Source organism: Harpia harpyja, chromosome Z, assembly GCF_026419915.1.
Source record: "Harpia harpyja isolate bHarHar1 chromosome Z, bHarHar1 primary haplotype, whole genome shotgun sequence".
Lineage (NCBI taxonomy): Eukaryota > Metazoa > Chordata > Aves > Accipitriformes > Accipitridae > Harpia > Harpia harpyja.
The window spans coordinates 71,322,629-71,348,729 of record NC_068969.1 but is presented as its reverse complement, the minus strand read 5'-3'; the positions used below and the strand labels follow the sequence as shown (position 1 = coordinate 71,348,729).

The 26,101-nt window shown below is 42.5% G+C and overlaps 1 protein-coding gene across 3 annotated transcripts in view; it reads left to right on the top strand.

Moving 5' to 3' along the window:
* Nucleotides 1–4,610: 4,610 nt before the first annotated feature.
* The window catches only part of DAPK1 (death associated protein kinase 1), a 92,811-nt gene continuing 71,320 nt past the window's right edge, over nucleotides 4,611–26,101 (top strand). For 2 of the 3 annotated variants that reach the window (XM_052778286.1, XM_052778285.1), the window contains exon 1: nucleotides 4,619–4,816. In XM_052778286.1, the coding sequence (XP_052634246.1) occupies nucleotides 4,755–4,816 (62 nt within the window). In that variant the 5' untranslated portion in view covers nucleotides 4,619–4,754. Of the gene's footprint in view, nucleotides 4,817–26,101 lie in introns of all 3 variants that reach the window. The other variant, XM_052778287.1, reaches the window with a different exon arrangement.

The following is a 26,101-nucleotide window of genomic DNA, read 5'->3' as shown; positions in this document are numbered from 1 at the left end:
CAGACGCTTTCATAATCTTAATTCAGGTTCAGGGCAAGACCCATCCACTGTCGATGTGAGTCTTCCCTGTTCCATCGACAGCTTGACTTTTCCAGGGAAGAAGAGCTGCCCTGTGAGGGCATTGTCACAGAAGGAATGGCATACAGCTTGTAACCCAAACTCCAAAGCGCTTTGCCCATGACTCTGGTTTTGGGCTTTGATTCAGGGAGGTGCTGAAACATATGCATTTAAGCCTTCAAGTAGTTCTGATAATCTGCTATTCGCTGGTCCATGTCAGGCATTCAATTAATTGCCTTGCCCAATAGAGACTTCGTTGGGGGATATACATGGTATGGGTCCCTGATGAATAAACACATGAATTAGCAGATCCTAGGTTATCTGTAACCTTCTTGGGAGATGAAACACTTTTTTTTTTTTTTTTGAGGAACTGACATAAATATCTAGAGAATATGAGGCACTAATCTTTCTGTGGTGCTTTCAGAAGAGCAACGCTGATAATTTTCTATGAACTTGACTTCTATGTGGCTTCCAAAACACAGCAATTAAATGAATTTTAGCAATTTTTAACAAAATAATTTAAATGCTAAGGAATGATTTTTCCAGCCTGCAGAATTTACTCTGCAGCACTTAGTTGAGTCTACTTACAGTGCTAAAAGTATTGCCTTGTGAAGCTACAGATCCTGCCTTCTTTGTCAGCAGCTTCCTTGTGAAAGGAATCGATGGATTCAGTTTACTTTCTGAGGGATGTGAGCCCTAATCACAAAAGTCACTGGCACATCTGGAGCTCCTTTTGTAGGAAAAATGCTTTGGGTTTGCCAAAACTGAGTGGCTCTGTGACACTAATGGTCACCCTCCCATTCTGGTGTCATCCCTGGTGTCTCTGATGGATATGCAAGAGCAACCTTCAGAGGCAGTAACTAGACTGCCTTGTGAGAAATCAAAACAGGTAGGAAAACCCTATTAATCAGCTCAGAGAACATCACACACGACCCAGAAAATTGCTTTTATAGTCATGTCAAAAATAAAAGCTGATCTCTTAAAAAGAAAACTATACACAGAAGAAATAATAGCCTGCCTAAGTAATGTATGTTCTTTGCCATAATTAGTATCTTACATTATTAGGAGAGACATCTCACCTGGATGACAGAAACAAATCAAACAGTGATCTTGAAAAGATTTATCCTGAAAAAATACACTTAATATGCTTCCTTGTCTGTTAACTTTATGTAGAAATGGCTGTGTAGATTCAGTAGCAAAGCGGCTGAAGAGTGCTATAAATCACTTGACTTGCAGAAATAATGTAGCTTTCCTTTCACTTAACACTGCTTAGGGATACAGATGCTTTCTGCAAATTTGAATTCTTTGTAATATTTATTGAAAAACAGAACACTTGATTTTCTACATAGCAAAATATATATGAACCACTTGGCGTAGTAAGCTAGCAGGTACAAATCACTCCTTTGAAAACACATTTGTTGCTATTAATCTTGCTCCTAATCCTCTTTCATACCGAAATAATCTTACCGACATCAGTATTGCTCCTGATTTACAACAGTGTAACTAAGGAGTTAATCTCACTTTATTATTTCTGTTATATTACAATAAATGAAAATACAGATTGGCTTGAAATCACGGAACCATGAAATCATGGAGATTTTGCTACTGAGTTTATTAGGGTTGGATTTCACCCAATGTGCTATTAAACCTGTAAGCATAAACCACAGTCACAATTGCTGAATCACATTTGACAGCAATTTAAAATTATTTTTCCCACTAACTACGTGTGCAATCCAGTATCGTTCTCATGGAAGTCGATGAGCATTTTAAAAGCATAGCGATGGGGCTGGGTTTTTACCTAGATTAAGTGTTCCCAGACTGCAGGGCAAGTGCCACCAGGAATAGGCAAGCCCTTTCAAAGTGGACTGCGTCAAACACAACCCGCTGAGTATTTCTCTGAAGAAACAGAAACGGTGCTTCAGCTGGCAAACCTCTTCTTTTGTACCTGTGTATACCACAGCAGTGCCGTGCCGCCGCAGCTGCCTTCACTCGGGCGGAGCTTGACTCCTCCTCATGCACACAACATGGTGACATGTGCTGTTGCTGCTGCCACAACAGCAGTGAAACACAACGCTCAGGTCCACTGAGGGGCCTTGTCAGCAAGATTCAAGCATCCCAGATCTAGATGGACAGGCGACAGGGGCAAGATTTCCCCCTTCAGATATGGTTATTAAATGAAAGGGAAACAAGAAACATTTTAAGCAAACCATTTTTCTGTTGATCCTACGCATCTTGGTAATTATCTCGGTTACAGTGTATTGATTCCAACGTGCGCCTGCTCTCACTTGAATCAATAGTGAAATTTCAATTGCTGTAGTTAAAGCAGGGCTGGGTCATAAGGAGTAATACTGAATTGTGTGTCTGAGTAGCGCTTGCAATGCAATACACATACAAGCTACAACAAATGTTATTCTTGTATGAGCTCAGGAACATCATAAAAAATCCCAAAACAAAGAAGTGAAAAACATCTGAAGATCAAGCAAGGTTAGAGTGCTTCAAATTTCATGGGCTGGCTCCAGTGATTGTCCTCATTTCCAGCAAAGGAAGAATCTCTAAAACCAAAATGAACTTTTGAACCTGTATCCAGTGTTTGTTAAAAACCTTGAGCTGTGTTGAAAATCTGACAACCTAAAGTGTGTGAGTCATGACTTTGAAAACCTGTTAGAGATAAATACGTAGAAGATAGGCTGAAGACAAGGCACGGCATGATACTCCTGCATGTCTGGCTATAAATCAAATAGTGAGGGGTGTATAGTTTTGAATGTAGCTCAGTCTGGGGAGACGCCACCACGCTGCCCTCTTTGAAGGTGGCTTTATGTAACTTCACATCCAGCGATCCATTCAGATGCCCTCCCTCTATGTTAGCGCTGACATCAGCGGAGGCAGAAAAATTTTTGACACTTGCCCAAGGTCACGCCTTGAAAATTTATTTCACCCCAGAAAATTTCAGGGCTTCTGTACTGGTTGCCCTGCACCTGAAGGCGGCCAGGCTCTCTCAAGTGCTAAACCAAGTTAAGTGTAAAATCGTATGACTGCGTTGAACTTTTCTTCACCTTTGATGAGCAATTCTCTTTCTGAGAGGTCTTAAGAGTTCAGATGGAAGTTAAAAGCTGTTCAGTTACTTGACATTACATACTCCCTCGAGGCTGAGCAGCACGGATGGGAGCAAAAAAACTCGCTTCCAAAACGTAAGCAGTAGCCTAAGCTCCGAGCTGGCGTGGGACCAACACGCTGCAGAAAACACCATGCGCTGGGAAAGCTGAACCTGAGCAGCAGCAGCAGCAGCAGCACGGGCCAAGCCGGGGAACCTTAGCAAGCGCCACATGCAAGGTGCAAATGCTCGGCGGGGACAACTCGGTCCATTCGGCATTAGAAAAATGCTCCCTGTTGTCGCCTGGTGGTAGGAGAACACCTGCGGACTGCGCCTAAACGCTGACTTTGCGAAGGGCCTAAGAGCGCCCCGGGGGCTCCCCGCCGCGAGCCCGGCGCCAGGCAGGCTCTCCGCGGGGCCGGGACCACCCGGCGCGCCCGGCCTCACCCCCCCTGGGAGGCTGCGGCGGGCCTCCCGCACTCGCCCCTGCCCACCGCGCCTGGGGCGGGAGCCGGTGCGGGGCGGCGGGCAGGACGGCGCACCGCCCGCTCTGTCCCGCGGGGACCGCTTTTTTTGGCGGAGCGGGCTGCCAGCGGCGGGCGGCGGGAGGACGGAGGCCGCCAGCCCCGCGGCTGCCCCCCGCCCGGCTTCAGCCTGCCCGGGGCGGGGGCGCGGCCGCCGAGCGGGGCGGGGGGGAGGCCGGCGGCAGCGCACACAATGGCCGCGCCGGCAGCCGCCCGCAGGCCCGCGCCGGGCGGGGGGGCACGCCGCCGCGGGCTCCCCCCGCCGCCGGGCCGGGCCGGGCCGGGGCGCACCTGGCTGTGGCGCCCGGCGGGGCACGGCACGGCACGGCAGAGCAAGGCAGGGCAGGGCAGAGCAGAGGCGGGCAGGCCGCGGCGTGGGGCGGGGGGGGCGGTGGGCGGCTTCCCATTGGCCGGGCGGCGTCGCCCCGCGCGGCGGCGTCGCGCGGTGGCTGCGCGCCGGGCGGGAGCGGCCGCGGCGCTGTCGCCGCCTCACGGGTCGCCGAGCGGCCGGGGCGCCGGCGGCGGCAACAACAACAGCAGCGGGTGAGGGGCGAGCGGGCGGGCGCGGGAGGGAGGGAGCGAGCGGGCGGGCGGGCGCGGCGCGGCCGCGGGGACCGGCCCCGCGAGCCCCTGCCCGGCGGCGGGGAGGGGATCCCCCGCCTCGCCCGCCCTCCCTCGCCCGGGGTCAGGTGCGGGGATGCCCGGGGGCTCCCGCCGCAGGTCCGACGGCACGTCCCGGTTGACCGGGCAACGGAGCCGCGGAGGAATGCGGCGGGCGGCTGGGCGGCAGTGCGGCTGCCGGGGAAGGGGCGGGGGTGGGGGGCGCCGCTGCTTTCTTCTGCCGCCGCCCGGGCAGGGGCCGGGGAGGCGCCCTCCGGCCCGCGGGTGCCGCTTCCTTCGGGGGCGGGGGCGGCGGCGGGGGGGCGGCCACCCCGGCGGCGGGAGGGTCGCCGCCCGGCCGCGGGCAGGGGCGTTCACCTCCGCGCTCCTCCGCAGGGCGCGCAGCCGAGCGCGGGGCGGCTCCGGGGTGCTGGTGATGAGGGCGGCGAGCAGGGGCTGAAGCCGGCGAGGCGGCGGCGACCATGACGGTGTTCAGGCAGGAGAACCTGGAGGAGCACTACGAGACGGGCGAGGACCTCGGCAGGTGGGTGCGGGCTGGCGGCGGGGCCGGGCGGCGGGAGCCGTCGCCGCTGAGCGCGGCGGGGCAAGGGGCGAGGGCAGGCGCAGCTCCTGCCGCTTGAGATGCCCCCGCGTTGCCTTTCCACCCCTTCTGAGGTGCCCGGAGACGGGAAGGGCAGTTGGATTTTAAGCTACGGCGTGTTTGCTTTTTTAGTACGGGTCTGAGGGGGTTTTGGGCTTGGGCAGTTCCCCATTACTACCTTCTGTGATTCTACGATTACTACCTTCTCGGCGTGGTGCCCATCTGGGTGTCGTGCGGCGCGGACGGGAGTACCGGCTGCCTTCGGGCCGGAGGGGCAGCTGTGAAATCCTAAGGTTTGCTGCTGTTAGCCAGGCGGGTAAACTGACTGGAAACGTGGTGGGTTTGTAGGACAGAAGTTTGCATTGTGTCAGTAGTGGAGGACTCCGCATGTATGGCGTGTTGGTTTTGCTTTAATAACGCGGTTAAAGAGGCGGGAGAAACTCCATTTCATCAGTAAGTACTATTGCGGTGAAGATCACTTTCTGGGCATCGCTGCTGGAGCTGGAAGTCGGATCAGGGGATGCGAGCAGGGCGCCGCAGATGAAGCGCTGCCTGCTTGAACCGCAGTTCTTGAATGCTGTATGGTGATGTTCCTCCGAGCTCAAGCCATTAGTCATGCCTTGTTTTTTCAGTGCCGTCTGTGTTTTAAAACTGTCAGTTTAACACTGAGTTGTGTTACGTGCGAGTCCCTTTCATCTTCCTTCCCCCTTCTTTAAGGGGGAATCCAGTGGCATTTTAGCACACCAGTATGGCAGAATCCTTTCCTACTGTTCCTCTTGGTGATTTCAAAGCTTAGGATCAGTGTTTAATTACCACAGGGCAGTGTCTGTGGGGCAGATGATCCCACATCTACTTGCCTATACCTTTCCAGTGAAGGGTGCAGTAGTAGCAAATGTTGTGAACAAGGTAGTGGCATAGGCAGGAACTTAGAAATAGAGCACTGTGTCTTAAAAAACAGAACAAAACAAAACAAAAAAACAACCAAAGGAACAAAAAGCCCCCACATTATCAGAAAGTTCATTGGACTGCATTTAAAATAAACCTCACCCCATTTATGTACAAGCTTGTCGCCGTGACTTGTGCAGGTACATGATGAATGTGTACTCTTATTTTCACGTAGTGTTCTGAGTTGGCTTTTTCATACATCTAGAATGACAGGCTGTGTTGGACAGCGAAGTCTTATTAACTTGTTGGATATAGTGTTAGAAGGACATTTTATCATGCTAAGCTGTAAGTTTCAGTTATGTGGTCTAAATATTTTGTTTGGACACAAAATTGTTTGATTTGATTTCCATTCTTTTTTGGCAAGAACACATAAAGTGTTCTGAAATTCAAGTTTCAGTTTCTGGACTCTTAAAAATAAAACTATGCCTGTGCATACAGACACCAGTACATGATTTACTTTATAGAGGGAAATAAAGACACAGCTCTAGAAATTGTCTATCGTGTTTTCTTAAGGTTCTTCAGGGAGAAGACGATGTCAGTATGCTAGTTTAGAAAGTGTTGAAGGTTTATATAACCTCTCTTGTATTTACTTCTAAAGAGAAAGTGTCAACGCAATGTTTGGTCCCCAGTACATATTTGTGAAATAGAACAATTGGCCTTAGGCCAATTACATAAGAAATGTTTAAATATATGGGGATTTTTCCAAACAAACATACTTTGGAGGTCACATGTTAGCTCAAGAACACAGCAGTGAAGACCAAGCATTTCATTTTTGCAGTATGGGGAAGTGCAAACACTGAATAATGTTATGTAGTTTAAAAAAAAAAAAAAAGAGTTTTTCAAATTGGCAGAGTATTAGGTAATAGAGTTCAGTCAAAAAAAAAAGGTGTATTAATGTGATCAGTTACCGACAAGGTATTACAGTACCGAAGATGTTTTTATTCATCTTAATGCTATATAAGCTTGGCATGCAGTCCAAACCTGTAATATTTTAAGAATTTAAAACAGTGTTAAACTCTGCTCTAGTTTTTCTTTGAAAAAAGTGAAGGAAACTAAGAAACTCATCAGTTTTATCTACTTTTTATCTACTTTACCGGTGGATTGTAAAACATTGTGAAATATTTGACAGGGCTTTTGCTTTAAAAATGGAATGCAGTTATTTAGAAGGGCCAAAGCTTTCACTTCATCATCACTTTAAGAAACCAGGATTATTCCACTGCGAAGTGTTGCCATAAAACCGTAAGAGTAAACAAATCTTAGGATAGCTGTTGTATGGTTTAGTTCAGTGGTGGGTTTAACTTCTTTTTAAATTTAAATTTCTAGGATTGCTTGAAATGCTCTCTTGTAAATCCCATTGCTTTCCATTCCTCCTTTACCTCTTAGGTAGGTTTCTCACCATTACCTCTTCGGTAGGTTTCTCACGATTACGTTTGCATGTAAATGTAGTTGCAGATGTCAACTCTGAGGATCAAAACTCAGAAAGGAGAGAATATTAAAAACACCTTTGACTTTAAAATTTCTTGTGTTCATTTGGGAACCCAAATGTGATTTAATACTTGAGCCAGGCAATGATGAAAGGTTCCATTTTGCAAAATCAACCTATTTTTCCCCTTCTAAGGGAAGCATTCTTTTATTTCCTCTTACTTAGCTGCAGTCATGCAGCAAACAAGGTGAATAAATGAACAGATGAGTTTTTATTGACAGAGGTGTGTTTGAATAAATGGATCCTGAAGTTCCTAGGCCAACCTGCCTTTTGAGAAAGCTCAGTGAAGATGCAAATCCTCAGAAATTTTAATAATCTTCACTATTTTCCCTTGTAAATTATTTAGCAGTCTTTATTACGTTATAATACTTCCGACAGTAACTAGAATAAAAAATCATTTGAATAAGAAAGTGATCTAAGAAAGGTGTCTTGAAGAAAGTAAATGGATTATGTAAATTAAATTTTTGACTGAAACTAATAAAGGAGGTTTAAATATTGCTTAACATAAAACCTAGAGTTGTTGGAAACAAGGAGAAGGGATAATGGTGTGTCTAGGCTGAAAAAAAATGCACTTTCTAGTTTTCTGGTATTTCACAGTGCCTTTGCAGAAAAAGTAGTAAATGGTCCTTGTCCTTTTACCAAAATGTTTGAGTTTTATTCCATTTTTTTGTTTGTTTTGATTTATGCCTGGGGAGAGTCAGAAAAAAGAAACTTGGGATTGTGCATACTGACAGGATCACCCTTATTTGTCTTGCCCTGTACATGATTTCTTCCGACACATTTGTGGCTGTTCAAGTTGGTTTATCTTAAGCTTTTGTACCAAAACAGTCTTGTGAGACTTGTGGATCAAATGTTGTCTTTAGCACAGAACATAAAGAAGATTGTGCTCTTGATCATTGTGTATGTTGCATTGCATACGCTTTTCTTCCGTCTTACGAATTTGAAGTGATTGCATCGTTCAGATGCAGGCTACCTACAGATGCGTTAAGTAATCATCTGACCATGAAATTTCAAGGGGTGGTAGAGATTATTGTGAAAGAGCGACAAATTTACTAAAGCTGTTTTGTTCATTTTAATTCTGCTGGTAGTTGCAGGCAGTGTGGCTGTGCATTTTAAATACCCTGCTGCAGTGCTTTTACTTCAGTCAGCCCAAAAGACAGAAATTCAAGTTCATCAGTATTAAAAACCTCACCACAGTGAGCACGCAAGACCTTGAAACTAAATCAAACTAATAAAAATATTTTTTCTATCCTCCTGTGACTAGCCTTACTTGGGCGTTGCTACCATACTGTAAGAAATGAGGCATTGCTTAAATAATTACAGGGAGAGGTACCCAAACAAAGCTATGGTATAGATACATACTGTGTCTGTTTATGTGAATTGAAGTGATTTAGTTCCTGGTCTTACAAACAGCTCCCTCCTCCTTCACCCCCTACCCCATTGTTTGTTTGTTGGGTTTTTTTCTTTAAACTTTCATGTGCTTCCTAAAAGAGATGCAGATTGTTGTAATAAAGTTTTGGAATTGAAGAATGGTATTTGCATTGCACTGTAGTTTGCAATTTTTAGATTCTTGTTGATTCAAAAAGTAAGAAGAGGTATCTAACAGTTTTAAACTTAAAGCTTGTTTGGACCTGTTGGACTCACTAGCAAAGCACTTGTTGAATAAAAGCTGTGATGAATCTCAGCAGTTTTGGAAACCAGTCTGTTTCTGCTTGGTAGCTCACTAAGCAGAGGCACTAACAGTAAAAAGCAGTAAGCTAACCCTGCTATCTAAGGTATCTAATCACTTTATCATTTGTGAGATAAAAATGCATAGGATAACATGCTGAAGATGCCGATAAGGGAGAACAGAGAGCTGTGCAAATGTGTATTTACAATCTGAAATATATTCTTTTGCCTTTGAGTGTTGAGTGAAAAGAGATTTTTAAAATTTTTTTTCCCTGGATGCTGGAAACTGATTTCTGTAGTAAGCAGGGAGTATGTAAGCAGAACACAAATATATATATGTGTGTGTGTGTACGTGTATGTATATATGTATTTTTGGTTATTCACATATCACTTTTCAGAAACGCTGCTTTTTAGAACTGCGAAGCCTGTCCATCATCTATCCACACACCATAACTGTAACTACATTGCACGCCGGTGTTGAGAGGAGAGTAAAAACGCCGAACAAAAAATAACTTGGATGGCAACTAGAATTTTACCTTCGTGGCGCTTTTCAGGCTTGACAACTTAAACTAATCTTGCTAACTAGCCGATGTACTAAAATTGTGTGAGTATTGTCAAGCTCTCTTGCAAGATGTATAGGATGTGAAATTCCTTTGAGGTGGTACTTCCTTTCAGAGTGGTCACATTTAAAACCCATGCCAACTGTCTTTAATAATGTTAGAGTGTAACATTTTTTCCTGTGAATTACCAGATTAGAAAGTCATATGGGGATGGGAAGGAGCAATGTGAAAGGTGGTCTGGTAAGGCTGAAAGTATTGCATCTAAGGTATAAAATTTTTAACTGTGATACACTGAAGTTTCCAGTTTCTGTTTTCTTGGATTTTCTTGCTGTAACAATATCTCCATTGCTCCATTAAAGGCATGTGTTAACCTTCCTTTTCATACAGAGATGATACGGTTAAGTACTGAAGATGCAAAAGGTGCAAACCTCTGTGGTACTGTTTCCTGTGTTATGTGTACAGGCACAACAATAAATACAGCCAGTGTGGAATTCACTGCTTCTATAACTACATGCATGCAAATTCCAGTAGAACATGATAATTAATTGCAGTAAATTGAGTGGACTATAACGTTGGCCACAAAGCTGCTGTTTGAGCAGGAAGCCTGGTTAGTGTATTTGTGCCTTTTTTTTTTAAGGGTTGAAAATTGTGAAATTCAGACTACAGCAAAGAACCCTTTCTGTGCTGTTTGTGAACCACGTAAATGTTGTATCAGTCTTAGCTCTCAGAGGAGAAGTCAGTTACTCCATGACTGTCTGCACGTTCTGTCACTGGTGGTTGCGTGGGTACTGAAAAAGAAGGTCTCAACTGGAAAGCGTGGTGGGAGGAATTATTCTTCTGTGTCTCAAGTCACTTTACCTCCCAGCCATGCTTCAAAATGCCTCCTTTTCACAAATGCCTAATAACCTGCGAGCTGCTGATTGCGCAGGCTGCAAGAGGCTGTCACCATACAGTGCTACTGGTGACAATTACTGCCTTATAAAATGTGCTGAGAGGTTTGCTGCATGAAAAGCACAAGAGGTGCAGATGCTTTTTCAGTATAATTGCTTGGTCCTGCTTAGTTTATTTCTCGCTCTGGGGGAGAATAATGCCTGCTTTGTAGGTCTTTTAAAATGAAGTGTAATTAAAACTAGAGCTTGCTGATTATTCTGTGCCTTCAGTTTAAATGTACAAATCTTTGTAAATCTAAACTCATCAGGAAGCAGATAAAAACACTTGTCTTTGATTTCTCTTCTAGCCAGGCTCAGTGAGGCACAATCAGTACCGGAGCTGGTGTGTTAGGGGTGTGCTGAAACTTTTGTTCCATCTTTCTGGGCTTTGGTTTTTTTGTCCTTCTGTGTTTGTGGGAGTTTTCTGGTGTTTTCTTTTTTTTCTCCCCTTTACAGATGTCGAGTATATCGCTGCTTCTGATGGAGCTGTGTGTACCAAACAGGAATTAGCCCCTTTAGCTTAGGAAGAGGGAGGCTGAGGCTGTGTTTTTATGAGAGCTGTGCACCAAGCTCAGTCCGTGCTGTTGGTGGCTGAAAGGAGCAGTATCACTTTCCTCTGCTCTGTGTTTCTGTGTGGGGTTTTTTGATGCAGCAGTGCTGCCAAAGGGGAAAAAAAAACTAGACCACCTTATATCTTACTTATGGCAGCAGTGCACACTCAAATCAGCTGAAAGCACTGTGAAATCTCAGCCTGTGTGAAGTTGTGATTGCCTCCATAAATATACCTCAAGTTAAATATGTAGGAGGGACAGAGATAGAATCACTTTACTACAAAGGCAGAATAACATAAACCGACAACAAGGAGGTTAAGCTGGAAATTAGGAAAATGATGGGTGGCGCAGTGGTTCTGGAGTTACCTTGACAAATGATTGTTGCAGTTGGTCAGAGGTATTCAAAGGTGTATCAGTTTTTGGAGGAAATTGCATGTTTCCTGTGAGACCCACAGATGGGCTTAATGGCCAGGTGTTCTTCTGTTTTTAACTGGCTTGGTTAGCAAACCTGTGGAACTTGTTGGTACAATTTTATATTCTGCAGTAAAGGTGCCAGTTAAAGGAGTAGCTGAATAGTTTCTGTTTCCTGGATGGTAGTGACTTGCATAGGAGCTCGGTCTCAAATAAGACAGTTGTTTCTCAAACTGTATTTTGACCCCATTGCAGGAAGATAAGTGACGCAAAGGAAGATTATCCAACAAACCTGGAAAGTGTTCATTGACTTACCATGCAGTATAGTGGATCCTGCTTAACCATCACTAGTTCATGGCCGAGCTAGACGAAGCTGAGGGAAGTGTGGACAAAGCCTAAAGATCTTCAAGCCTCAACTATTTCATTGCATGTCTTTGTTATGCAGTGAATTTTGGAGTAACACAAATTGTGTGAAATTTAGTACAACTGGGAACAAAGGCCTGTGCCAAGCAGTCTAATATAGTTAATGTTGTTAAACTCTGGACATATCATCACCTAGGGGGTGATACAGAAAGAGTGGAACCTGCATGTTTTCATCAGTTGTTGGGTGACATTCCTGTTGGTTTTGGTACAGTTATGGAACAAGCTAATACCAGAGTTGAATTTTAGGGTCGGATATCTCTCTGCATCCTTGTGCAATACCTTGCTACGTCCTCCTTTACATGGTACTCACAGCTCTTGTCCCTCCATTTCAAACAGATTGCTGCTGTTCTGTTCTAAAGTGACGAAGAGATGCTAAGGTGGTGAAGCTGGAAGAAGCTTCTTAAGAGAGGAGACTTAAGACTTTGGTACAGTTAGCCTTGCACCAGGGAGCTTGGAGTGGTATGATTTTTAAATACACTGGAAGAATGAAAATGCTTGGGGAAACGAAACTTTAGTAACTGGATTTACACTTACAGTGTTCACAGATGAATCTTCAGGCTGTTAATGGAAAGGCTGCGTGCCTCCAGGAAAGTGAAGTTTGGGACTTGTCTTTGAAATGAAGTCAATGTGAACAGGGAACCTAAGTTGTATCAAGATTGAGCTTGTAAAATTAAAGGAAAGGATTGCATGATACTGTCCTGGGGGAGGAGGAAGCTGATAAGGATACAGTTATTGTGGATATCTTAGATCAGTTTTAACTCTCTCTTTCAAAGCTTTCAGGCATATTGTAGTCCTTGAGAATGTTGTCCTTTTGTACTAAAGGCGTTATATTTTTAGTGTGTTGGAGTTCGGTGGGTTTTTTGGTTGTGGCACACATTGATGTTGGGGAGAATGTCTTCTAATGGGTGCTTCTCAAGCAAATCCAGAATAAGGGGAAGGAAATAAAACATCAAACCCAAGAGAATAATGTTGCAGACCATCATGTGGATTGCTGTAAAACACCACACTGAGTAATCCACGTGATGGTCTGCAACCTTATTCTCTTGGGTTTGATGTTTTATTTCCGTCCCCTTATTCCCTTCTGATTATGCAAGCAAATGTGACAGACAATTTCCGCTTCAAGAGACAATACTGTTGAGGAGGAAGCGTCATTGCAAGGCTCCCCAGACTGCATGTGTGCATTGACCACCAGCAGCAGGGACCTTGCAGCATGGTGGTGTTCCACTCTTTGCTAGAGCAAGTCTTATCCAGTGTCATCTGCCTGCAGGGGCAAGTCTGTTTGTTTGTTAGCTTAAATGGTCTTGCCTGTACTTAACCCCCCCAAAAATACTTCTTACTGGGTGGTCACAAACATAAGGGGACATACCCAAAGCTTGGAAGAGTTCACAGGCAGTGTAAGTTGTAACTGTGCATACAATATGGTTGAAACATATAGTTTAATTGAGTTTTCTGCTGAACTATGCAGAGGACTGAGCTTCTGGAAAGGAAAAAATTTGCTTTGGGCGGTAGCATTCTGTCTGTGTGCTTCTTGCTTGAACAGGATGCGAAGTTAGCCTGTAACTGACCTGGTGTACTGGAAATATTTGATTTCCACTGTATCTTTATTTGTGAGCAATTAATACTGTGTTTCTAAGTTTTCACAAGTTACTTGAAGAGCCCTACTTTCTGTCCGATATGTAAATTGGCTTCTGGGCTCCTGTCCCTTTCCTCAGTTTTTTCTCAAGTATCAATAAGTAATCATTGTAAGATTTGAGGTACTGGGTGGGTGTGCCTGTAGAAGTGTTCACTTAGAGTACGTGCTCATGTGTCATGGGAACTGATAGCTGAGGGACATTTTCTCCAGGTCGCATAGTCTGTTGAAACTGTGGTGTTTGGAAGTTGTTACTCTTACGGGACAGAGAAAAGGTGTTAATTTTCTGGAGTCTTTGGTGAATTTTAACTGTCTTGTGATTATAGAGAAGCACTATGGGGCCTCTCATCTCTTCTATTCTCTTCCTTCTCTGTTTTCTGAAATTTCTAGTCTCGTTGACTATTGCAGGGTTGTCTACAGCTTAAGAGCATTGGACTTCATTGCTGAGATGGTCCTTTGTAATCCTGTATTTCTGAATGAGACTAAGAAAGCCTGTGCTTAAAACCTACATTCATATGTACTCTGTGTGGTGTGTGTTATTTGGTACTGTGCTTCCTTTGCCTAGTTATGTAGGTATAACTAGATGGAGCTAACTTTTATGTTGATAATATTGTAAACCATGCCGGAACAGAATACAACTAAATTATTCTGCCAAGTTTAACGGAGACTGAGGTGTGGGGGTTTTCCCCTTTATTCACAGAGGATAATAATATTAGTGGGTATTTTACTTGGGTCTAATAACTTCATGGCCAAGAACTCAGCGCTTTCAATAGCTTCATCAACAAAACTGGCAGTTTATTATTTCACAAGAAAAAAAAGTACATGCGAGTCTTGTGTGGAAATAAATTTTAGCTTTGTTTTGATACTTTTCTTCTTGCTGACTCTGATTCCTTTATTGGGACATTTGGTTCCTGTTACCTTTAATGAAGATGACGCAGATGTAATCCCAGAGATGGATATTTCACCTTGTCTCCTTCTGCTTTCTTTATCTTTGGGTTGGTTTGGTGTTGGGTTTGGGGTTGGGGGGGGTGTTGTTTGGTGGTTTGTTTTTTTCTTTTTCCTGCAAGCATAGACTTCAGACATTTTGGTATGGGAGTTAGGACTACTTTGGTATATTATCTGACTGCCAGTATTTTTGTATCTCCATGAGCAGGACCATCTGCGCAGAATTGTTGTTGATTCCCTGGGAAAGGAAAGCACATCAGGGAATGGCTTAGTTCCTTATGTCTCATCTTTTCTCATTGCTTTTTATTTGAAAGGGCCTTCTGATACTACTTACTTGACATTCCTGCCTAAAAGAAGGATTGCTTTTCCTGCTTTTGTTGCCAGTTATAACATTAACTGGAGAACAAATCATTCCAGTTTGTATTTTACAAAGCTGGTCCACTTCGGCAGCCCCTGTTGTTCCTTTAAAAAGAAACCTTTATGTTAGTGTCCCTCCTGTGGGTGTGTTAGTTTCTGGTCAGCACTGCCCTACCTGCCTGCTGGCCTGCCTTCCTGTTTTTACAGGGTGGCTAAGCCAGCCTAATGAGAGGGCCAGTGAATGGGATGATCCTGTTCCTCACCCACTGAGCTGCATTCTCCTGCTGCTTCTCCTGTGCTGGCACTGGTATTGTCCCGAGCACAGCCTGGAAGCAGGAGGGGATTACAGATTGAGCTCCCTGAACTGGGTCACCGTGGGCATGCCAGGCAAGTATGAGTGCCAGCTGCCGGCACAGTGTAGGAATGCAGAGCCAGAGGGATGGGGAAGCCTCCGGTTGTGACAGATGCTGGCTCAATCTAGTAACCCGCACAGTAAAGCCCATGCCCCGTGTGCTCTGTGTCAGTGCCATGCAGGTGTGGTCAGCTAAAACAGCATGGAAGAGTTGCTCTGAACTGGGAAGCAAAAACTGACTGTCAATTAACCCTGGACAACGAGATCGGTGACTGCACAGTCTGAGTATGTTTTCCTGCGGCAGCAGCCGTAGGGTAGCCAGACAAGCCCTCCTTTGCACAGAGGTCAGTCAGAGTGGGTAACTTGGAATATTTTTTTTAAATGTTCTAAATTCCTAAGTGCCCAAGCTTGTCTGCGAGAGTGAGTAGTTGTGAATAAAGGCTGAAGAGCTGGGGAAGTGAACAATTATTTGGCTGTAAATAGCAGCTCATAAAACCATGATGTATATGGACAGTTAGTAAGGCAGTTGGTATGAGATTTGTGTATGTGACACAAACTGTGCTTTGTTTGTAATGCCATGTCTTCTTAAAAAGCTGTCTTCAGTCAAGGGAAAGCAGTATTTTCATCACTGGATTGAATTTTTTGGCTTAAATTATGTGTCTATAGATTGTATTACTTGGTGAGTTTCTTATGTATTTAGCTAACATCAAATTAATAATTGGAGGAGAAAAAGCAGAATTTTTCCCCCACAAAAAATTATTCTGCCATCTTCTGTGGACTATAAGCTTGAGGCTGTATGTTTCTTCTTGTGCGCTGGTACTGAAATATTAGTAAGATACCTGTGGATTTTACAGTGAATCTTTGTAACTGATGGGAAGTAATGAAACATGGTGAAATCCATTCCCCACCTGTAACTCTATTGTTTCTTGGGAAAGCTGAGTCATAACCTGTTTGGGACTTTGCAGTCCATCCTCACTTATGCTTTCAGTGATTAGATTTTACCCTTTTTCTAGCAACAGTTTGGTGAATGATCCATACCCTACCATCATATTAAATCATTTTTCAAATATACTGAAAAAGCAACATTTTCTTACATTAGCATTGTTTAATGTATCTAACAGGTGCAGCTGTGCTGCCAATGTCATGCATTTGTGTATTTTTATTTGTGGCCATTCAACGTAGCTATCTTCCAGAGTCAAAATCTGCATAGAAATGCTGCCTAGAGGCACATTGTTATTGCTTATTAAGATCATAGTTCGTATGCTATAAAACAGGGAGGTTCTGAAAAGGGGAAAGGAAGGGAAGCTGCCCATTGTGATGAAAGAGTGGATGGCATAACTGAGATCTGATAAGTATTATCACTAGACTCTGCCTCCCCAAGATGAAGGACAAACACCCACGTCAGGCATGCTTCAGAACCCATTGCTACAGAAGAGAAACAGGAAACTCCAAAACATTTTATGTATGCACTAGCAGCAGCAACAGTCTTTAGCGTCACCAAAATCACGTTTTTTCTGCTCATATGTTTTAATATTCAGTCCCAGCTCCTGCTTTAAGAATTTCTGAGCAAGTGATGACTGAGCTGTTATGTTCAGTTCTAAGTCAGATGTACATCACGTACATCTTTCAAAATTCAGGAAGTCTAACTTATGATTTAATGTTAATTGCTGTGCTGGTTTACAAATTTCATGAAAAGCCCAAATGAAGGGGAAAATGAAGTACTGAAGAACAATAGAAGCATTAAGACTCAAACTCTGGTGTTAAGTACTGGCACAGTATATTATGTTCCTTATTTATGTGGGCATGTACTTAAGCATTGATTCTTTAGGTACCTGTACGTGCAAGCTTCTTTTTAATACCATAAATGGCAGTAAGGGTAGCACTTTGCTTGAAAATCTGTGCATTTCTTTGCATTATCCCACCTTCTTTCTGGCTGTTTCCTTTCCATCATAGATGTAGTTATTATTTGAACTGTTTAGAAGTGTGAGTACTCTGCTTTTCGTGTTATAAGATGATTTCTGAAAAGGCTTTAGCAGATGTACGTGTATTCAGACCAAATGGGTTTCGGCAAGCTCCAGCCCAAGCATCATTAATAGGAAATGGCTGACATCCAGCTGCCTTGGAAGTCTTGCAGCCATACATATTCCCCCAGCTTATACATTAAATACAATTACATCTCAGCACAGACTTCACATTGGTATTTAAACCACTGTGTCTATAAGTAGACTTCTGTCTAAAGCATTTTCTTGAGTACTTGCTTGGGCAAATAAGATAATACCTAGTTCTTCGCGTTCTGTAGTTTGATAATCACTTAAGTATAGGTGCTTGTGTTAAGGGACTCGAGGCATGGGACCTTCTCACGCTTTTTTGTTGTTGTTGTTTTTACCATCTCCAAGTTCTAAAAGTATGATACATGTGTGTTTAGACTGAATTCACTTTCATACTGGTTGTGTACATCTTATATTTGTAGTGTGATAAAACTTGACACCATGTTTAGTGAATTTTTTTTCACCCGCTGCATATTGACAAAGGACCAGCTCCAAAGTCTTCTAGAACAGGTCAGTACTTTTTCCCTTTTGTTACAATGTTATCAATGCACTGTCAAAGATCAGTGACTTGAAGTGTTCATTGAGAACTGCAGAATACTGAGCTTCAGACAATCTGACACTACACTTGTTTTGTGAACAGTAGAGTACAAATGAGAGGCAGTAAGAATGTGAAAGTGGTTTAGCACTGCTGTTGTCTGTATACTAGGAAGCTAAGAGGTCTTGAGCTTTGCAGTATGGCTTAGTCTCATATTAAAAATAAAAAAGGGACTGAACATACCATGGAGAAGACTGTTTAAAAACTTAACTCTAAAGTTTTCAAACTATATGTGTGATACCTATGCACTTAGGCCATCTCACATTGAACTATATTAGATGAAATTTTAAGGTGAAAAGTAATTGTACAGTAAAATGAATTCTCAACAAGGAACCATGAAAAATTGTTTCTCTTGAGCAGTGAGAAGTTTTACAGCTCCTAAAAAGAGCAAATCACAGCATTTAGATATTACACTTTTGCTTATAAAGGAATAGCCAACAACTTGATCCCCCCCCCCCCCCCCCCCCCCCGATAATGTTGTAATTGCTATTCCTGTCTAGGCAATAACTGGATCAGAGAGCAGAAAAATAGTGTCTGGCCATTGCTCAGCCTCTTGTATAAAGTTTCAGTGATGTTGATAACTTGCATTTCTTGTCTCGTCTACTGGCACAGTGACAAGCACGCATGTCTGGTGTTACCCAGACTGTGTAAGTGAATGCTGGATAGATAATATGAAACTGAAGACAGAGCTGAATTGTTTATATACATACAGGAAGCAGCGAAGGTTTTGTCTGTGCCTGTCTGGTGTTTGCCTCTCACCCACCTATTCTAACTGTTCAAAGCGCTATAAAAAGCAGGAAAGAGAATTTAGTCTTCGTTTGACTACTTTCAGACTTCAATAATTCAGTGATCTTCTTATAGCAATCTGTAAAGTTGTTAGTATGTCTTTGTTTTTTGTCTGCAGTAAATTTATGGGTTTCCAGGAGGACAGAATCATCAAACCTTAAGTAATGCTTCCAGCTTTTTCAGTGTGCCTTCTCTTCTGAACATCTGCTGCCAGCGTAGACCCAGAGTACTTTATTCATTCAAATTTGCATTCCAAAACCCAAATGTGAATAGAAAAAAAAATCTGACATCAGAATTCCTGCTCATGCAAGAGAATCTGTTTTAAAAAAACAGGATTACAGAACTCCATAAAAGCATGTAATGTCACTTTGTTCTCGTTAACAGCAACAAAAATCTGCTCATTTACCTGACTGTTAGGCCACGTCAATCCATTGACAAAAGTGTAATTTAGAATTAACAAGACAGTACTGGTAAGCACATTGATGTAAAGGAGTTCCTTTTTGTTTCTGTGTACAGCTTGTAACTTAGAACAACACTTTGTATTTGTACACAGATGCCAGTTTTTCAGTGTCGAGCATTTTCCTTTTGTGCACTATAAAGTTCTAGCAACAGCGCAACTCCTTTTTCTGGCAAGGGCTTTGTACATGCTTCAGAGTTAAAATAAATCTTTCTTCTCCTTTTCTGCCTCATCTCCTCCCCTGTGTGCTTTCATTCCTTGACCTTCAGCTGTGCTAAACTAATTTTCAAGAGCATGGTTTGACCTAATTGCTTAGCAGAGTATGATCATGGAGAGATCCCATACATTGTCTGCTAACCCTGTGGTCATAACTTCTTTAAAGTCATGTGCTCCTTTGAAAGAAGAAGACCACATTGATGGGAGGGAGGGCTGTGTGCTCGCGCTGTCTGTGGAGGATTTAGCAGCTGCAAGATCTCTCCTTTCTTTTTCTTTCATTGTCTGAGATACCATTGTCAGTGCCACCTTTTCTTCTTGAAAACCCTTATCCTTCATGCTGCATGGCACTTCAGAAAGAGACAGAAAGTCTTTAATCTGTGCCTTATTGAATCATGAATCTGTACTTTCCCCAAATGAAAAATACTTGGGCGTGTGTTCCTGCATGTTCTTCCTTAGAAGGCTTGCGTGCAGGCATAGTGTAAATTTGAAATGCTCTGATGATTTGGAAAAAGATAAATAAGAGACCGGAAGACAAAGTAAAGCAGGAGATGCAGTAATAGCTATTAGCTGCCTTGTTTTGAAAACTTTCAAAGCATAGCAGCAAGCAAACATGGTGGGAAGAGAGGGAGCACAACTGGCTCTTGTCTGTGTGCTCACACCCAGGGAGCCTGTAGTGCCTTCCTTACCTGCACCTTGCTGCAGGCTTCAGCCTTCTTTTCATTACTGGCGATACTTTCTATCTAGCTCATCAGGGCCATCTCTAAAAAACCTGAAGCTGTACGCTGCTGCAGAGCGAATCCTCCATCTGTTGAAACCTGCATTTCCTGCTGTTGTTCGTTAGAGTGATGAATGCAGGGCTACACTGTGAAAACTCTTAACACGCTTCTGGTTTAAGCTATGCATAATGGTAACATAAATGAGAGTCAAGTAAAGAAATGTTTTCTTAGACTCCTTTGTGAGGCAGATAGAAATTATTTGAGTTCCTTGTATATGTCTATCTGTACTAAAACAAGTCGCAAATTAAGTGGGGGCGTGGGACTTTTTCTAGCCTACAGAGCAGCCTAATGACAGGAAAATCCACTTGCTAATAAGACTTCCAGTGTCAAGTGTGAAGTTCTTAAGGATTATTGAAGTTAACAGTCTGCAAAGTATAGTGCAAGGAAAAACATCAGTGTTTCCTAGCTGCTATTGGATTCATTAGCTAAATAAATTAATTGTGAACTATTAATTTTTATCTCTTCCTGGAGGACTGATTGTGCCTCTGTAGAAGATCTCTCTATCGTTGGGCAACTCCTGCTGAATTCAAAGCTTGTCCATTGTAGCACTTAGTATCCTTCACGCTGTTGTCATGCCCCTGTTTTTTGAGGGTAGGAAGAAAGCTGAGGTGGGAGAGCTCTTCTGACTGTCACTTTCAGTTGAAAATTAGAATGCAAACTACACTGGCTTTTTTTGTTTGTGTGTTCCAGTATTAGTTACCCCATTTTCCTGTCTTTTTTTGTAACTTCTTTAAAAGAAAAGTTAGGGGGGCAAAAAAGGTGACTGCCCTTTCAAATGTCGCATATGTGCTGCATGCAATGTGTTGTCAAGGGTGTCTTTTCAAATCATTATTATTATTATTATTTTTGTGTAATTCTACTGGTCTGTAATTTTTAAAGTTTTACAGCCCAAGTTCCTTGACCATGCAACCTTAAGTCCTCCTATAGTAGGTCTTTTGGTGGTAATGAGAGGTAAAGGAAAATGAGAATGTATTTGTGAGGGAGCTTACTTGCTTTTTCTTAAAAACAAGGGTGGAGGGGAAGAGGAAAAAGACTTTGTGTGCCTGTTTGTGGGGACATACAGGATGTATGGTATTTGGGTTTCTGTGCTTGTTTTTTCTTCCATTTTTACCCCACACATAGATTGTATTGTAATTGGCATGTTTTGAGAGGTGTTTAGTCAGCTGCATAAAATGGCTTAATAATTCTGTTCCCTCATCCAATTTTATTGCTCATTTTGAGGGATTCTGAATTTTTAAAAGCCTTTTAAGCTGTCTCATTTGAACGTAGCTTTCTTAAATCTACTAAGTAATGTTATCTTTAATAGTGTTTATGTGCTGGTGGTTTTTCGTAGATTCTCAAGAATGACAAACTCTGACATAGAGAAAAAGAGGTATCTTACAGAAACAGTTTCTCAGCTACCGTTAGAGCTGAAACGCTGGAAAAAGCAAGATAATGCAATGTGATGCTTCTTGAACTGAGGATTGAATCCATCCTTTAGGGAAAGGGGTGAACTTTATGGATGTGGTTAGTATCACCCTGTTGGTGGTTATAAAATGTGCATGTGTGTGTTTGAGTGGCAGGAACCTGTATGGAGGTGGCAGATAATGCACATTTATCAGATGTACCATGTAGCCTTCTGCTGGAGTGAGAGCAGGTTTACTCTAGTTTTGCAATAGGTATATGTAATGGCTGTGTCCTTTCACAAAGTGGAACCAGGCACTTACTCTAACAAAAGTAAAGCAGAGCTGCAAGTGTGGGGTGCTGCCTGGAGTGCTGCTGCTCACCTTATTTTTCAGTAGCTTCTCCATGTTTCAAGGTTGCACAGAGAGAGGCTGGTTAATCTTTGTAAAGCTCAGACCAGGTTGTTAAGTACATTTGACAGCTTGTTTATATGTGTAGCTTTGTTTAGATCAATTGTTTTCTACCCTATCTTCTCCATTCTCTTTCTTCTGCCTTGTACCAAAGTTCAGTTGTTCTATATGCCATCAGAAACAACACATCACTGCATTCTGGTCTGTGTCTTGGATGTTATCTTTGTTTACATTTGCTTTTTGTCCTTTGCACTTTGGCAGCTATTCAATCTCAACATGATACTCACTTCATGCTGCCTATTAGACTTTTTCCTTGACTTTATCTCCCTGTTTCAAAATGCACCATGCTGTCCTTAACCACTAAACACCCAGAAGTTGGGATTTTTCAGGATGTTCATAGTCATGAAAGGATGGAAAAACGTCTTCAGTTTTAGTGTGAAAGCATCTCCTTCGTCTGTGATGTGCTCTTAGCTTATCTTTGTCCAGCATCCTGACTGTATTATCTGCCTCAGAAACTTGTCTTGCATGGTAACAAGCTCACCTTGACAGATGGTGAACTCTCATCAGCTGATTTGGGGGGGGGGGGGGGGGGAGGCGGGGGAGGCAGGGCAGGGGTGCATGTTATGCAGTCATAGCTGTTTTAACTGAAAGTTACTGGAATACTCTTACTTCAGCTTAAAAATCAGTCACAAAACTACAGTGAAGCTGGGATCATTAGTATCAGAAGACATCTTGCAGTGAATTCTTGCATCCATCTTAATTAACATTGCTAATTATTAACATTTATCTTGCTTATGCATATGTTACTGTGATGGAAAGTTTCATTTCTCTGTAGCCATTTAGAGTTTTTATTTTGAAAATTGTAACTGTGTTACACAGGGTACCATAGGAAGATGTTGAGAAAAGCACTTGTGTAGATTTCTTAATGTTTTTCACCTTCAAGCGCTTTTAAGAGGCCTCTAAATGTCAATTTACTGTCTCTTCCTTGCCATTTGCAGTACCTGCATTACTTTTAAGCTCTTTTTCAGGTGTTTAGGATGTGCAGTCTTTTGCGTTTTAGGTTGGAGAAGGTTACTCTGAATCTGAATTAAGAACTGTTTCAGAGATGGGGCTATAACGTGACATTTTTATCTGCTCATAATGAAGCAACAGTTGAATTAATCACTTTTTTTTCTTTGGAGACACCAAAGTTGGTCCTGCATACAACCTCACTGCTGTCCATACAAACCTTCCTGCTGAAATTCCCAAGTGTCTAAACTGTACACCAATACTTTCCCACGAGAAGATTTACACAGTAAAGGAGTATCTTTATTATATTATGCATTTCTATTGGATTTTAGGTTATGGGGACAACTGTGGGGTTTGACCATTCTGCTCACTTGAAGTGGCCTCCACAACCATTGCAAGGTGGCCCTTTCCTTTGTTTTCTGTGGAATTTGGGTGTAGCTCACCAGCAGTGAAAGCTGATGAAAATGTTTGGTGTTAACTTTGCAATTTTTAACATAGGTGGTTTGGTGCTACTGCTGGAAAGTTAGTGTAACAAAGTGTAATCTTTTCAATTCTGTCCTCTCAACTTCATAATTCAGGGAGAAAATAATCTACAGGGAAAATTTTCTGACCTGTCTTGCTTTTTTTTTCTGTATTCAAAACAGTGAGTTTATATTTCATTTTAGGTAATCTATCTCTCTAACTGCCCTGTATAAAAATCAAATTTGATGTTTCTAGAGTAGTGTCCCAAAAGTAGTGAACTAGCTGTAATTTATTTCAGTTTTGTTTCTTAACCCAACAGTAATTGATCTTTTGTAGTTGGAAGAATCTGAGCACTGTGGAGAAGTGCTGGAGCTTTTAACTGAACCCCACATAAGTCCTAGTAAATCTCTCCTTCGTCACATCATATTGCATGACAAATAATCTTATCTTTGTCTTTGGTGAAGCATCTTAAAGAAATTTAAATTTCCGAAAATTATGCTGAATATACTAGTTGCTGAGAAGACCAAAAAAAAAAAAATAGGCTCTCTTACGCCACCCCCAAAATTTATTTCCCCTGACTTCTCTGGCTAATGTTGATGATTGGGATGTGGCTGGCCAAGCAAAAGACTTGTGTGTAAGAGGTTTTGCTCTCACGAATGAGAACTGAGGGACTAGAAATGAGAACTCCGTAACTATTTGGAAACAACCTTTCTTGTTCAGAAAAAGTATAAAAGAAATTGAAACAACCTCTGATATGTTCACGTTCTAGTCTGCCTATTTTTCTAAGGTCTCTCGTGCCTCTTTTAGAGTACTGTCTTTCCAAGTCTGGTTGCAGGATACAGGGCAACGTTGGCTTGAAGAATTTCAGCTTGTTGGCGTTTCATTCTAGGACATGTGGTAGCACTTTCCTCCACGACTTGTGTGAACCTTTTTTTTAAATTATCTTTTAAACTGGATCATTGAGTATTAATGGTTAGAAGTAAATTTTGATTTTGTGAGATCAGTTGAAGAAGAGGTGTGACAACAGGAACAAGTAGTTGGGCATGCAGGAGGGGTAGGTGGGGTGTACAAAGACATATTTGAACCAGCTTCACTTTGAGACAGAGGAGGAACATGTTAGAGATGTTTTTCTCTGCAGTGCCATATGCTGCAGAATTGCCACTGTGCTAGCAATCTGGCCCAACAAATGTGTGCAAAGTGTATGATGTTAATGTGAAAATTAGTTAAACCGAATTATCGAAAAATACTGTTTTGGGAAGACTGTGAGTGGAGAAAATTATAAATTGATAATAAATTGCATAGACAAGTCTCCTGTTGCTCTTCATAGTACTGCTTTTTAAACTACTTTTATGCGCTCTCCTAATTTACTTAAGATGTTTGTTTAATGTGTGGCCTACGTAGGCTTTAACTGGAGTAGAGCTTTAGAATTCAAAAAAGCTACTGCCTTCCCTGATTTCATTTTTAGAGTTCCAGTGTTGGCCTTTTTTGTGCTACCCTGGTGGTGTTGACTGAAGGTTATTTCTTCTGCTAGTCATGTGGCAGATGGGGAAAAGATTTTCAATGTTATAGCATGAAAAATCATGTGAGGCCAGAAAAAGAGTGACTGTTTCTTGGTAGCGGTCTGTTTTCCACGTGGTTGTGGGTTTTCTGTAACATCTTCGGAAGAGGGCAGTGTCCCTTGTGCTCACTGTAGTTCTAGTACTCCCTGTACTTGCGGTCATGAGAAAGCTGTGTTTGTGCTTAGGTAGTGCTAGCGGTAGCGTCTACAGCCCGCTCAGCAGAGATCACGTTATCTTTCATGTGGGTGCTGCTTCAAGCCATTCTGTCATCTAGTTTCATCTTATCATCATGTTCCCATCTCTCATAAACCGTCTTCTTTTAGCACCGTGGTGAAGTCATTGTGTGCAGGGTTGTTTACAGCTGCATGGTAACTTCTTTTTCCCGTGCAACTGCTGCTGCATTGTGTCTTCCGAAAGGATGTGAATTTTTGATAAAGCTCTGTTGGGAGGCATTTGTACTCACTGTGATGACGGTTCATATCTGCATCCCTGACAAACGTTGTGTCTGGCTGCTTGCAGCAATGCCTGCACTTACCGTGTTCACTACCTAGTGGAAGCCTGAACCCACACACCTGTCAGGATTTCAGCTTGTTTACTCAAATGTTCTTTGAGACAAAGCTTGAGATAAACTTTCTCTGATGCTGAAGAATTTTTTTTTATTTCCATGCTTTGAGAAGGCTTTCAAAAACAGCAATAAATATCTTAAGTTGTACCTAGTGAGTTCATTGAGAATACCAGTGAATTTAAGCCTAAGCAGTGTTATAAAACAGCTAAGGCTCACTGGTGTGTCTGTTGTTGTTGCCAAGATAATGAAAAGTAATTCAGAAGCTTTTCTGACTCTTCAAGTGTGATTGAATGGTTTCAGATGGGAAGGTGTTTGGGGACTCCGTGTGCCATTTGACAGATTTCCATGTCAAGCCTACAAGTTGATTTTTGACTGCCAACCCCGCAGTAGTTATCGTGTGCTATGGTAGCTGAGCTCTGCTCTCTTTCTCTGTTGCCACCAACACACTATCACTTCAGTGATGTTACTGCCAGCTAGACAGTCTTATGGTTACACTTGGAGTAACACCTGTGCAAACTCATTAATTACTAGAGAAATTTCACTGTTGTCACTCTAGGAAATAGGAAGGGAGCTGTCTTTATTTGGTGACCTAGTGCTTTTCTTGCCTAGACTTCTGGCAATCCTTTTTTATTTTGTGGGTTGTTTTCTTCTTTTTTTTTTTTTTTTTTTTTCCCCTTCTCCCTAAAACTCGTTTTCCTTCTGGCATGTT